This window comes from Triturus cristatus, chromosome 7, assembly GCF_964204655.1.
Source record: "Triturus cristatus chromosome 7, aTriCri1.1, whole genome shotgun sequence".
In the NCBI taxonomy this organism is placed as follows: Eukaryota; Metazoa; Chordata; class Amphibia; order Caudata; family Salamandridae; genus Triturus; species Triturus cristatus.
Window position 1 is genome coordinate 1,349,633,741 of NC_140590.1, and position 15,621 is coordinate 1,349,649,361.

General features: G+C 43.9%; 1 protein-coding gene across 2 annotated transcripts in view; it reads right to left on the bottom strand.

Moving 5' to 3' along the window:
- Positions 1–15,621, bottom strand: part of TRPC4AP (transient receptor potential cation channel subfamily C member 4 associated protein) — a 749,627-nt gene that overhangs the window by 465,671 nt on the left and 268,335 nt on the right. For both annotated transcript variants that reach the window (XM_085619014.1, XM_085619013.1), the window contains exon 9: positions 8,522–8,664. In XM_085619014.1, the coding sequence (XP_085475140.1) occupies positions 8,522–8,664 (143 nt within the window). The remainder of the gene's footprint in view (positions 1–8,521; positions 8,665–15,621) is intronic.

Here is a 15,621-nt window from a genome sequence, read left to right on the forward strand (position 1 = left end):
AGTATGGACGCCTGGACTTCAGGCTTGAACCCTGAGATCCTGAGCCAGGCATGGCGACGAAGCAGGACACTTGTATTTATGGCTCTAGAAGCAGTGTCGGCTGCATCGAGGGCACACTTAATGGAGGTGTTTGTAATTAGTTTACCCTCCTGTATCAGGTCATGAGCCTTGCGCTTGTGTTTTTCTGGAAGGTGCTGCATAAGAGCCTCTAGTTCGTCATAGTGTGCTCTGTCATATCGCGCAAGCAGTGCTTGCGTGTTTGCAATGCGCCACATGTTCGCAGCTTGGGAGGCGGTGCGTTTACCAGACGCGTCCAGAAGTTTAGATTCCTTGTCTGGCGGTGGGGCTTCTCCTGAGGATTGGGAGTTAGCCCGCTTTCTAGCTGTGGAGACAACTAGGGAATCTAGGGGAGCAGGGCCCTTAATGTATGCCGGGTCTGTGGGTGCCGCTTTGTACTTCTTCTCTATTCTAGGGTTCAGTACTCTGGCCCTGACAGGGGCCAGAGTAGCGTGCTTGGTGACGCCCTTAAGCATGGGTAAGATACAAGTAGATTTGTCTTGTATGTCAAATGTATCCAGTAGGAAGTCTTCTTCCACTGGTTCACTGTGCATGTCCACCCCATGATAGTGTGCTGCTCTCTGCACTAAATGATGAAACCCTAAGGAGTCCTCTGGAGGAGACGGCCTGGATGGGTATAGGTCGTCCTGAGGTATATCTGGTATATCAGGGTTATTGTAATCCTCCCATGGGTCTGGGGTCCCTGGTGGAGTGGGATCCATTGGGGCGTCCGCTGGGTAATTGTCCGGGTCCCCGTCATCCGGATCTGGGGATGGGGCCGGATCGTAGTGAGGTGGAGGTGGCAGAGACCTGGGAGGGGGAGGGGGTGGAGGTGGTGGAGGAGGTAGGGGAGGCGGTAGTGGGGAGGGTACGCTTAGGGGAGAAGTAGCAGAGTCCTTCCTTTTAGGTGGAGGAGGAGGAGCCGGAGTATCAAGGCGTCTTTTCTTGATAATTAAAGTCAATAGTCCAGTCTTTGGATCTTTGGACAGAGTCTTTTGTAGAGGGTCTGGTGTAAACAGAGCCAGTGGCGTCGAATCGTCCGTCGGCACCGGTGATTTCGGAACCGAGGACTTCGATGGTTTGTGTGCGCCATGCTTTTTTGGGGCCTCCTGTTTTTTCGGCGTCGAAGGAGTTTTCGGCGCCGGAGCGTCGGTGCCGACAGATTTATGTTTGTGTTTGGTCGGCGCCGAGAGTCCAGGCTTCGGCACCGGTGGCTTCGGAGTCGAGCTGGATATTGCTTTCTTCGGTGCCGGATGCTGTTTTTCGGCACCGGGCGTCGGCTGGCTCGATCCCGAGCTGCCGTGAGACTTTGGAGGCTTCGACACCGGGCCCGTAGGTGGGGTGATAGAAGCTTTGGTTTTGGTTTTGCCCAGGCCGGCAGGCGAGGGAGTAACCTGAGTCTCTTTGGTTTTGGGCGCGGGGGTGGGAGGGGGTATAGTACTCACGGCCCGCTGCGCCGGTGTAACGTCCTCCACGTCGGAGTCGTCGGCCTCGGAAGCGCTGACGATGTCTTCCTCCTGCTCGGTGTGTGTTTGCCCCGAAGCTTCGGCGCCGTCTCCGAAGATGTCCGGTGGAGCTGCAGAGGATGAGTGCGCCATGGTGCGTCGAGCTCTTCGATCTCGGATGGTCTTCTTCGATCGAAAAGACTTGCAGGCGGGGCAGTCTCTAGCCTCGTGTTCTGGAGAGAGGCAGAGGTTACACACCTGATGGAGGTCGGTGTGGGGAAATTTAGACCCACATTTTGGGCACTTTTTGAACGGAGTCCTTTCCATCGGCCGGGACCGGAGTCGAGGAGGGCCCGAAGGCCGGTGCCGATGAACGGGATGGAGAAAGTGCCGCTTCGAGAGATGAAGATGATGATGAAGAAACTCGAAGAAACGAGGATTTTCCGTCGAGGCTGGAACCGTAGAAGTTCGAAGCCGGAGCACGAAGTATCACATCCGAGCCCGATGGCGGAAAAAAACAATCTGAGGATGGAGCCGAAGCCCATGCGCAGTACGGACCGAAGGAGGAGTCACCAAACTCGTGACTTCCAAAGACTGTCCAAGAAGAAAAACAAACTGCAAACATCCGGGCCCAACACCAGATGGCGATCTATGCTAAGTGTACAATCTGCAGCTCATATGCCTCGAACACTAGTTTTCACCCTAACAGCCTCCTCAAGAATCTGACATTCTCTCAATTCCTCAGAATTAGAAGAATTTGTTCAAATCCAGAAACTACCAAAAACAAAACTTGAATACACTTCACGCTTTCAAAATCGGGGATATCCTGACAGTGTTCTCCTCGAGTGCTTAAAACGAGCACAACAAAAGGATAGAACCATGTTGCTCCAAAAACAAACACAAAAACCAACTGATCGACCAGTCTTTGTTTCAAAATTCTCTACAGCTGCCAAAGAGATCAGGAACATTATCAATACGAGATGGGAAATGGTATCATCTGAGGACGATTTCAACAAAATCTTCGTCACCAAGCCATTATTTGCGTACACCCGCGGGAAGAATTTCAAAACACTTCTATCTACAACGCATACCAGCCGAACCACTACTCACTACAAGGGAATGACCAAATGTAATAATTGTGTGCATTGTAATAACGTGATTACTGGCAATACATTGACACATCCATCTTCAGGCAAAGCAATCACCTTGAAACATGCATGCGATTGCAATTCTATGAACGTAATATACTGTATCAAATGCCCTTGTGGCAAAGCCTACATTGGCAAAACAGAAAGAAGAATTAAAGTACGAATTACGGAACACAAGAGCAAAATTAGGAACCTCAGCACCTCTTCTCCACTTGCCACCCACTGGAATGAATTACATCATACCATCTCTCAATTGAGATTTCAGGTAGTTGAACTTATCAGTATCACTCCAGGCATTGACACGTCTCAAAAACTGCTACAAAGAGAAATCTTCTGGATCAAATACTTGAACACTTTGATCCCATCCGGTCTTAATGACCGCATTTATATGAACTGTTTTTTATGACTACATATACATTTCCACTCTACACCCTTATGATCTCTTTCTTTTCCGTACCTTACTATACCCCATTCACAACACTTATCCAATTTTCTCCAACTTCAATTTTTTAGGGACATGACTACAGATTGATACTTTGATATTTACATGTATGTTCATTTATTGATGTTAAACTGTACATCTTGTATTAGCATATATTCAAAGTATTTATATGTCGTATGTGTCCAGGTTCACATGAAGAGCACTCCATTAACCTATACATCATTCGGGTTTCTTACCATTATACATCCTTCACATGATTTATTTGCCCTGCCTTCGTTTTTCTTTTTATTAGACATGTACCCACCGGTATAATTCGTTTCTCTTTTGAGCCAGTTATAAATGGTTATTTTTATTAGCATTTTTGTCAGAACAAACCACTAGGCTTTCCGTTTCAACGGTAACTTTTTTCATCTTTGAACTCTTTTTGTAGTTCGTGAGCGTTCCAGTCTATTCTTTTATTCTTTTTTTTGGACCCTCGTTTCACTGATAAATCAGTTTCTGATCCGCATAGTCAGCAGTATTTTTCCGATGTCTATTGCAGCATGTGACTTTTCTTCTGGTCGTACATCCTATTAAACATCAGAGTCTTTTTGTCCAATCACCGCGTCTGTTTCAGCTTGCTCCACAGATTTCGAATAGTCACCTGTGTGCGTCCCGGTTCACGGAAGGAAAGGTACGCGTTTACCCGCATTGGTCTACCGTTTTGTTTTGCTACGCCGTAGTCGTCTTGCATCACCTCAACTATCACTCTTGTTTCAGTGGTTGACTGGCCATATTGGCACAACACAACTCGCTGCGCAGTCAGCACCGTACGTGGTTACCTGCACCCACAGATGATACATCGCTGCCATTTCACTTTTTGTGAACTAGGTAAGCTCAGAACTTCTTCATGACTTTTACTGCCTTTTAGCTTTCTTAGCCCTGTTCTAGTGGATTATATATATGTATAACCCACCACATTTTTTATGTTACAGATTTTATTACTCCTTTGGTTGCTAGACTCGTCCAAGCGATCAATTCTGTTATATCATGCTATCAGGTGAGCGCTCTTAGGTTTGCGCATTACCACCAGTCAATACCTCCAGTCTCCTCTATTCGTAAAAACGGGCTCACCAGAACTTGTTTTTTGGCTTCTTTCACACTTCACTCCCAACAAGGATGTTTTCTCACGAGTGCATTCCACAAATGGTAAACACATCATGTATACCCAACGTTTACTGTTGTGGTCATTATTTTCACACCAGGGAACTTTAAATAGAAGTTGTCACCTCCTATACTTTAACATGGCTTGAAGTGTCAAGCATGCTGCGTGCTATTACTAACCTTCACTTGAGCATCACGTTATCAGTACTTGTTTTACTAGGTCTTTAACATGAAAATTCATAATGCGTATATCTGTTTTAGGTCGGCCCTGACGAAGGGACTTTTCAAAATCCCGAAATGCATTGGGCATTTTCCATCAACGAATTGAAAGCAATTTTGATTATGTATAAAACAGTTACGTTTGTTCAATAATGAACCAGTTAATTTGTATGCACAGTTAAGAAATTATTAACCTGTTGCACTATTGAGAACTTTAATCAAGTCTTTTTTCTGGAGATCAAATGGTTTATTACTAAAGTTGTTTTGTTTAAACCTATCCTGTGTAAAGTTTTTCATATTTTGAAAATGTCATTTGAAAGATTTTTGTTCTAAAATGTGTCCTTGGGGGGATTCCCCAAGTTGGTGAATAGTGCAAGGTACTTGGTGGGTTCTCCCACTTTCCCCTTTTCTCTACTTTTCAATTCCGCAGTGACAGCGGCATTAGTACCTTAGCACCCCATAGATTAATGATCTCAAGCTCATGGTACAAAAAAACTAAATAGAGTTAACATAAGGTGTGCTCCTTCCCTTCTCTTCTACATCACTCAATCAGAGACCATCGATCATTTTCTCTTTTGGTGTCCCACCTATGCGGACTATAGAAAAATCTGGATAATTCCAGTTTGTCACCTACTGTCGTTTAGATCTCCCAGCGAAGCACTGCGTATTTTTAGATCTGACACCACAAGGTGGCTCATTTTTGCAATATCGAGATTTTTGCTGTATGCTTGGTGGAGAAGGTCCAAACTGTATAAAAGCGTCCTTGTAAATATGGATGGTTAATACCTACTAATTTAGGTCCTGGGGATGGAATGATCTATTTTAAATATTCTCTTTTGGTGCCGCTATAGTTCGTCTGTTATATGACTTATGAAATATTGGTTTTAATCTTTTATTGTTTTTATACTTATGAAATGTTTCATTATTGTAAATGATCATATATTTGATTGAATAAAGATTGTTGTTATAACATGTAGTGAGTGTGCCAAGTTGTGTTTTCACCCATGGTTTGCACCATGACATGCAGTCAGCAATGACAGCCTGCATGCAATTTGTAGGGGGGTACCTTAGGGTGGCATAATACATGCTGCAGTCCTGAGGGACCCTCTTTTGTACCCCGGCCCTAAGTAACAGGGGTATCACTTACTAGGGACTTATAGGGGTGCTCAAATGTGTGCTAATTGGGTTACAATTAGACCACTGTACCTTGTTTTCAGGGAAAGAGCACTGGCAAGCAGGGACCCAGTGCCCATCAGTGGAGAAACATCAGTACCAGTGGCAAAAAGTGGGGGAGGGCATGACAAATAGGGACACTTTCCCACATATACTACATTCCAGCTTTTTGAAATGATTCCCTTATCCACTGTGCACAGCCTTGAGCGATATATATATATATATATATATATATATATATATTCACTGAAAAAACCATAGGTTTCACACATGTTCTAGTTAGCTGGACATTTTACTGATAAAAAACCAATGAAATTCCCCCGTTATAGTTACTGTAGGCAACTATAACTCACGCGACCGTAATCCTCTGCTGATGCGAATACTGTATTTAGACACTTATTTGCCCATGTCTTCTTCCATTAAATTTTAGCTATACATATATTACAAATATTTTTTTTTCATAAAGACACATATGTCATCAGCAGAGGATTACGGTCGCGTGAGTTATAGTTGCCTACAGTAACTATAACGGGGGAATTTCATTGGTTTTTTATCAGTAAAATGTCCAGCTAACTATAACATGTGTGAAACCTATGGTTTTTTCAGTGAATTTGCAAGGTTTTTTAAATGCTAATTCCTAACTATAACGTGTGTGAAACCTATGGTTTTTTCAGTGAATTTGTACGTTTTTTTAAATGCTAAGTTACTTTACGCCATTTGTGGCGTGCGCGCCCACTTAACGCAGTTCGTTCCGTGCGGGCACGGTGCGCTTCGCGCACAGTGAGCACGCGGTGCTCACACGTTACGCTACGTTACGCTAGATGGGCCATGAACGCACGATGCGCTTCGCGCACCGTGCGCACATGGAGGACATATGATGAGCATCGTTGTGACAGGTAAAATATATGTTTTGTTTAGCTCTAATAAGCCATGCACAAAAGGAGCCCTTCGGGCACCTTTTGCACACGGGGTGGGGAGAATGTGGATATTTTTTTTTTATTATTATTTCTTACCGTACGCGTACGGTAAGCGTAATCGGCGAAATTTTCGAAAAAATTAAAATTGCCTTTTTTCACTTGGGGGATCGTTGGGGACTCCCTCGACATGGCTAGGTGCTTGGGAGCTGTGTAAACAGCCCCTTTACATGTTTTTGCACTTGGTTTTTCAACCCCCTGTCAGAGTGCGAGAGAGAAAATGGCGGCCGCCGCTTCCTGGTTTCGACCGATTCGAATGTTTACTAAGATCTAAGGGCCAATCAGAATCGCGCTCGCGCACGCCACCGTACGCGTACGGTAAGCGCACCGTAAGCGCACCGTACGCTGGCTCAGATATATATATTGATTTAAAGGCTATTTTCTCAGAATCTACTGAACAGATTTACACCAAACCTACAAAAGGCACTTCCTTGACCTGAGGACTACCTCTCTGCCAAATTTCAAGTAATTCTGTTCAGCCGTTCGGGCTGTAGCTGTGTCTAAAGGTCCTATGGAAAAATGCATGGGAAAAACGCGTTTTGGGACCCCCCTTTTAACTCAGCCCCCGCTTGACGAATCCCCCCCGAGACTTTCAGGGTAGGAGCGGAGCGTAGCGCCCCACCTATTTTGAAAAATTCGCGAGGATTCGTCAACCGGCGCCAAAGTTATTCAAAATAGAATGTTGCGGATTTCCTATGGAAACGTGGTCCTAACTATAACTACCTACTGGCGACTGCCAGTAGGTAATATATATATATATTGGAGGTGACCAAGGCTGCTGTGACGGCCGAAACACGTCCTGACATCCGTTATGGGGATTGAAAATAAATAAAACTGCTGACACGACAAGAGGTCTGCGCTCGTGATTTCCTCCCAGGAAGTGTGCTTACGAGTGGTTAAGAATATATATATATATATATATATATATATATATATATATTAATACAGATGCGGTCCCAGGTCTGCTCTGCAAACCCAAGATACCAATAAAGGTCTGGCACGAATTTCTTGAAAACTAATGAATAGATTTACACCAAACCAGCCAAAATCACTTCCTCTAGTAAACTTCTGAAGTCCTGTGAAGTTAGATGTAATTCTTCAGATTTTGTTTTCGGTAGAGACGACCAAAGAATCCTATTGAAGTTCAAATGGGGAAAGTCACTTTTCTGACTACTTGCCTCACTTAATGTCATGCCTATTCTCAATCAGAAAAACTGCTGCCTTTTTAGGTCTAGCCTGGGCAGCGCATGCGCTGCTCTGCGAGGCATGTTGTATTGAGGAATGGACTTGAAGCTCCGCTCACTCTCTGCCCATATTTTTCATTGGCTTGTGTCATAGTTCACCATAAACTCTGGCTGTTCAATGGTCAAAAGGATTAGTAGTCCCTCCTTAGTACCGCCTTGTCTCATTTTGTAACCTTCCATGGCAATCCCCCCTGTTACGTGTGTTGTTACTCCATAGGCTTTAATTACAGCCTCTGAGCACTATTTTCTCAAATAGCTTTGTCTTGCCTGCTGTTGCAGGCAGGACACGCTCTCTCCTAACGCTTTTAAAAAAAATGTATAGCACCCATTTTCAATGCAATAGGTCTCGCATTTGCGAGAGTTTAAGCTATTGGCATTGTAAATGACAATGCCTTTTATTTATCGGTTTTAAAAACACATAAATAAAAGGAATTGTCATTTACAATGCCAATAGATCAAACTCTCGTAAATGCGAGACGCATTGCATTGCAAATGCTTGTTTAAATGCTTCATGCAGATTTGAACAGCGCCAAAGTTATTTAGAAAACAAAAAACTTTGGCTGAAACATAACTTTCCACTGTCAATCACCTGTGTGCAATGAATAAGACCATTTACAGATTGCATTAAGATGTCACAAAAAGGAGTTGGGGCAGGAGACAACAGGAAAAAACTCACCTGATTCCTCTGTCGTCCCATGAGCAGTACACAAAGCACATAAAGAACCTCCACCTTGTACATGATCTCATGCATTATCTTCATAGACTGAGGCAGCTGGGTTCTTCCAGTGGCATTGGCCAGTCCACTTTCATCGGAAGATTCTAGATAAACAAAGAGTAAGACATTTTCAAACAAGTTGTCCTGGACAAACAAGGTTCTTAGTAACATTTAAGCTATAAAAACTTTCAAATTAGATGAACATACTACGTGCGGGCAATGAAAATAGGATTCAAGTCACCATGTACAAAGGAAGAGTATTCACACAACATCAATCCAATTTATTGTCTAATAATCCAACCTATTGCCTTCAGACATCTTGCATAGCATTGCTGCTTCCACAGAGTTGTAAACTACAAATATGCATCAAAATAGAGTACGTGTTTGACAGTTAACGGCTTTTTATCTCAAACACTGACTACAACACCTAATTTCTTTTTTAAAGAATGTATTTATTTTTCAATTTACAGTTGTTGAAATACATTCAGTTTTATACTGTACAGTGTTTATGAACAAAGAAACTTTGTAGCCATCCCACCCCATCCCATGCAGTTTTCAAAGAAGTTTACCCATTCCCAAAGGCTCATAGTTATACAGACTGTGTGTTCAGTACGGGTAAAATTGCAAACTGCTATATTCTTAATCCTGAATACTCCCCAGATCTTGTTGTATCCCCCCTAGTTGGATCCCGAGTCCACCGGAACCTGTCCTCCAACTGCAGACTCTAAATACTCTATGGCCTCCCTCTATGTCGCCAGATCTTCTGTATATTCATCTACCCCACCCACATAACCTGACTTGCTCCGCTATCGCCCATTCTTTCCTGTTTCCACCCCATCTTTGCTCATTGGAACCCACAGGACTACAAAACCTAATGGGGATAACCAATCAAAGCACCAAATGAATGAAAATTATAAAACCTCCCTTTAACAGACTTTTACAGGTTCTACAGCCTTGCAGGTGCGGTTTTGAGTCCACTCAGGGAAGCAAGTGCAAAGAAAAAAGATATTTCATGATAAATACACAATTTTCTTATTCCTATATTCTGCTAATACAATCTCTTATTTTCTTAAAATGGTGACCAAAAAATAATGCAAGGAATGCACAGACAAGAAGTTTTCTGCAGCTTTATTTTAGTTTATCTTAAATTATTAGCAGTACAGTGGGGTAGCAGAAGAAACTAGTTACTTACCTGTACACTATGGTTCTCCAGTATGGATACCTTTCATAGATTCACATGCTTGTATCTTCGCCGTCGTCATGGTGGGAGTCTCACAGTAAATGAACAACAATAGAAGTAAAAGAAAAAAGTCGCATAGAAAACCCATAGGGAAGTATAGTGTTTGGTAACCTATCATCATTATTATGTGATCCAAAACTCAGCCAATCAGCTGCCAGCCCTGACATCACACTCCCCAGCAGAGCCACCATACCTCAGATTTCCAGCCCAGAGTGAGAGCCAAGGATGTATTTAGAGATAAAATGGTCTACCCGAGAAACCATGGAGGCGGGTGGGCCGCATGTGAATCTATGAAAGATATCAATACTGGAGAACCATAGTGTACAGGTAAGTAACTAGTTTCTTCTCCAGTATTGAATCTTTCATAGACTCACATGCTTGTATCAGAATAGAGAGCAGTACGTATACCATACTATATTGCGTTTCCAGGATAGAACCCCCTTTTTTCCTCAGGGCTCTGCTTCTTATTACTAGGATATAATAAACACCTAGAACCAAGAAAATATTAACGACCATGCATTGAAAAAATTATACAATGACATATATATATCTATCTATCTATCTATATATATATATTATATATATATATATATATATATATATATATATATATAACACAATATTGTAATAAGAAAATAATATAGTTTCAGAATGTATGGTCTGTGAAATACCTTATTGAAATAGGTGACGTAGAACTGTTTGTCCCACCGCTGTATCCTCTTTCCACGCGGTGTCTAGACAGTAGTGTCTAGTAAAGGTGTGCTCATTTGTCCATGTTGCTGCTCTGCAGATGTCCGGGAGCGATACTCCCGCAAATAAAGCCGCTGAAGTTGCCATCTTTCTCGTGGAATGAGCGCAAACTCTGGATCGCAGAGGTTTGCCAGCTTTCTCATGGCATAAGGAAATGGCAGAAGCTATCCATCTTGAAATACTAGATCTGGACAGAGCTAAGCCTTTTCTAGGCCCAGAAAAGGCCACAAATAGTTTGTTTGTCTTTCAAAATGATTTCGTTTTGTCGATATAGAATTTTAGGCATCTTTTGATTATGCAGAGACCTTTCTGCTGCAGAAGAGGGATCCTTAAAGAATATAGGCAACACCACGGGTTCATTGAGATGGAAAACAGAAGGGACTTTGGGAATGAACTTAGGATTTGTCCTAAGAATTACTTTATCTTGTCTGAATTGATGAAATGGTTCTGCAATAGAGAAAGCCTGGATCTTACTGACCCTCCTAGATGAAGTGACAGCTAGTAGCAAGGCCGTCTTCCAAGAAATGAACTGTAATTCAGCTTTATGTACTGGTTCAAACGGAGGCTTCATGAGCTGCGTCAGGACCGTATTGAGCTGCCATGGGACCAGCGGATGTTGAACTGGAGGGAAGACTCTGAACAGCCCTTTGAGAAATTCCTTTATCACCCTTTGCGACCAAAGAGGTGGATGATTTGGTGCTCTGCAATATCTTGAAATAGCTGCAAGATGCACTTTGAGTGAAGCATGTGAGAGTCCTGCTTTGGCCAAATGTAAAAGGTACAGGAGAATTTGCTCTGGAGAAGCATGAAAAGGATGCAGAGCTTGAGTGGAACACCACTGACAAAATCTCTTCCATTTCGCTGTGTAAGTTTTATTTGTTGAAACTGCCCGAGATTGACAGGATATTCCGGCATTCTTGAGAAATATTTAAGGAGTGTAATTCATGCTCATGAGGTTCCAGGCTGACAAGTTCAGCGATGTCAATTGTGGATGGAGAACTTGTCCATCATTCATAGAGATTAGGTCTTGAATCAGTGGAAACTGCACTCTGGGGGCCACGACAACTGGAGGAGCTCCGAGAACCAGAACTGTCTCGGCCATGCCGGGGCTATCAGAATTAAATGGCACGGTTCCGATCTCATTTTCCGTAACACTCTCTGTATCAGAGGAAACGGAGGGATTGCGTACGCAAACATTCCTGTCCAGAGTAGATGTAGAGCATTTCTCCCAAGATTCCACTTAAGGGAACCTGCTTGCATTTTTTGTTGTAGTGGTTTGCAAACAGATCCAGAGATGGGGTGCCCCATAGGCGAAACACCCTTAGAAGCTGACCTTGAGCTAATTCCCACTCGTGGGAAACACTGGCTGATCTGCTCAGGATGTCTGCCCGTGTGTTGTGAACTCCTAGAACGTGCTGAACCTGGAGAGAGATGTTGTGCAGTAGGAGCCATTTCCAAATCTCTTGAGCTTGTTCCGATAAGAGCTTTGTCCTTGTACCCCCTTGTTTTAACAGGTCAAACAGTTGTCGTACTGTCTGTCCTGACTAGTACCGTAGAATCGTTGATTCTGGGGAGGAACGCCTGTAATCCCAAGAATACTGCTTTTAGCTCCTACAAGTTGATATGAAGCTGAGCTTCGTGAGTGGTCCACTGTCCTCGTATTTCGAGGTCTTGGAGGCGTGCCCCCCAACCTTGAAGTGATGCGTCTGTCGTCATGACGTAACTGGAACATTGAGGTTCGAAGAGCAGTCCTTTTGTTAAATGTTTCCTGCTCCTCCACCATGACCGAGCTGCCTGTATCGGAGGAGTGATGGTGATCAGATCTTCGAAGGACCCTTGGGATTGCACCCATTGCTTGTCGAGAAGCTCTTGGAGAGGCCGCATGTGTAACCGGCAGTTGGGAACTAAGGGGATGCAGGAAGACATCATCCCCAACAATGACTTGAAGATTCTCACTGAAGTGAACCTTCTTGTTTGTAATTGTGACGCCAGATATAAGATTTCTTGAGTGCGCTCCTCTGAAGGATAAGCTTTTGCTTCTTTTGTGTGAAGCATGGCTCCTAGAAATTGAAGGGATTGCGGAGTGAGATTATTTCTCCATGTTGATCCGTAGACCTAGGCAATGGAAGAGATCCATGCAGCATTGCAGGGAGTGCTGGGAGTCCTGGTATGATGCGCCTTTTATGAGCCAGTCGTCCAGATACGGATAAATCTGGTGGTCTTGTTGTCTCAGGTGCGCTGCTACGGACGCCATGCATTTCGTGAAAACCCTTGGCGCAGATTTGAGACCGAAGGTTAAGACTTTGAATTGGTAGTGGAGCCCTGGCACCACGAAACGTAGATACTGCCTGTGTTTGATGTGAATCTGGATATGAAAATAGGCATCTAAGAGATCTAGGGATGCCATGTAGTCTCCTCTGCGTAGCATCAGGAGGATTTCCTGAAGAGACAGCATACGAAACAATATTTTTCTGATGAATTTGTTCAGACCTCTCAGGTCCATTACCTGCCTCCATTTGGAAGTCTGCTTTTTCCTTATCAGGAAGAAATGAGAGTAAGATCCTTTCCCTCGCTGTTGAGGCGGAACTTCCTCTATCACCCCTTTCACAATAAGAGACAAGATTTCTGCCTTGAGGGCTGAAAGATGCTGTTGTTTCCTGTGAACAGGTGGTTGATTCGGGGGCTTCTGTATGAATTCTAAGGTATGGCCTTGATGTGTCACGTCCAGTACCCATCTGTCCGTTGTTATTGACAGCCACTGCTGATAAAAAAGAGAGGTAATGGTCTTTTTTGAGGTATGGCAAGGTGGTGGGCGCCTTGGTAAAGTCACCGTCTCCGATAGGAGTGCTGTGATTTTCCTCGCGCAGCAGACTTCCCTCTGGACTGCTGCTGGTAGGAAGTGTTTGAAGAACGAAACTGCTGGTTGTTTGAAAACTGTCGGTACCCCTGCTGATTGTAAGGTTGGTACCTATTGGACTGGTAAGAAGCTCTGATTGTACTGGCTTCTAGATACTCTTCTCCGAAAGAACTGGAATCTACCTTGTTGTAGAGAGCCCAGCGCTCACGCTGTGTCCGATTTGATTCCTTGGAGAGCATCGTCTACATGTTTGCCGAAGAGATTCTCCCCGTTAAAAGGCATATCCACAATTTTTGCCTGGTCTTCTGACTTGAATGCAGTGGCCTTTAGCCAGCCTGGTCTCCAGAGTGCCACTGCTCCGGCCATCTGTAAACGCCACCGACGAAATGTCCATGGCTATATCGATGGATTCGGATGCTGCCCTAGCCCCATCCTGCAAAATAGAGGTCGCCTCTTCCTTTTTGTCATCTGGGAGATGAGCCAAAAATGGTGCAATGGCTGGCCAAATTTGCCTATTGTAACGGCTGATAAGAGCTAGAGCGTTTGAGGCTCTAATTGAAGCCGCTGCCATCACTGCAAAACGATTCCCCGCGCCATCCATCCTTCTTCCTTCCTTGTCGGGAGGAGCTGAAGTAGCCGAGACTGGGTTTTTGGACTGTCTCTGCGCCGCCTGCATTACCACTGATTCCGGGCGTGGATGCCCAATTAGACTTGCTGGAGAAGACTCTGGGGCTCGATATTTCTTCTCTATTCTGGGCACTAAAGCTGCAACCAAGGCTGGATTTTTCATGATCTTTAAACCCTCGTCCCAGATAGGACTGATTATTGGAATTTATCTAATAGACTTTCTAGATGATTCTTTGAAGTCCTAGAGAAAACAATCCGTTTCCTGTACTGGCAGTGGAAGATCGAACCTCTTGGAGGCCCTTTCCATGATGTTGTGGAATCCTCCAATGTCCTCCGGTGGAGAGTTTGGCGGTGAAGGAGACGGTGTAGTAGGGAAGACATATTGATCCCAATCGTCGCCCGCTGGATCCTCCTGAAGAAGTTCCCCTTCTTCTGGCTGGTCTTCTCCATCACTCTCTGCAAAATCATCTCTAATTGTAATTATTGGAGGAGTGCGTATTTTTTGCACCGGAGGCTGAACCACCGAAGCTTGAGCTGCAGGTTGAGAATCGGCCTGAGGTATTCGTGGCAGGGGCGTTAGCCTCCGGAAAACGACGATAATAGACATTGAATATGTGTCGTAAATCAGTCACTAGAGAAATAGGCATAGAAATTGACTCTTCCCTCACATTAGGATGCGCCTCTTCTTCCTCCTCATACTCATATGACTGTTGGAAAGACTCATACCTTTTGGAGCCGGATAGTGGACGGTCTTTAAAAGAAAAACCCCCCTGCCCTTCCTGGCATTCTTCTTCGGCTGTGTCCTGGCTCTTCATTTGTAGCTGTGCGGGGCTATAGGCCACTCCATACGACCCTTCATCTTCCGATTCTTGCATATCCAGCAGATTTGAGGGAGGAAGCGGTGAAATTTGTGTCCATGCGGTAAATTCTGTGGTTTTCTTGTCCGTCGACGAGCCTTTCGACTGTGGAAAACTCCTGATAGGGATCATTGACACTGATCTTGCCATTGGCGACTTAAAGGTCATTGTCCCAAATATTATCTACACAAACCTAGACCAATGGAGATAATAGAAAATAAACACCCAATGGGACAATATTTTTGTAAACAATATTTACTACCCTATATTTATGCCCGACAATATTTCTTTGTATAGTACTCTGATATACAACCAGCAGTACACAACTTTGAACTCTTACCCTACTAATGGCAATAACTTATGATGACAATTTTTCCCTGAACATAATGGAGAGCCAGGTTGTGAAACGAGTCCTGCCAAACAATGCCAAAGCATTTACTTAAACCAATTTGTTTCAGAACTTTGGTTTACCACCATTTTGTAGTCGTAGCAAGGGTTTCTTTAACTCTTAAGATATTGTTATGAGCGTATACACTTTAAGACTCCTTGTCAGGCACAACTCATTAAATGTTTACAATACATGGGAGCATGCATATCCTGTATAAAAGACTTTCTGTACGTCCCTTACTACAGTCCTCACCTATTATAACAAAATGGCATATCTGCTCAACTGTAATAAGTTATCACAGTCGAGGTGTTACTTCTCTCATAGACAGCATCCAAGGTGAAA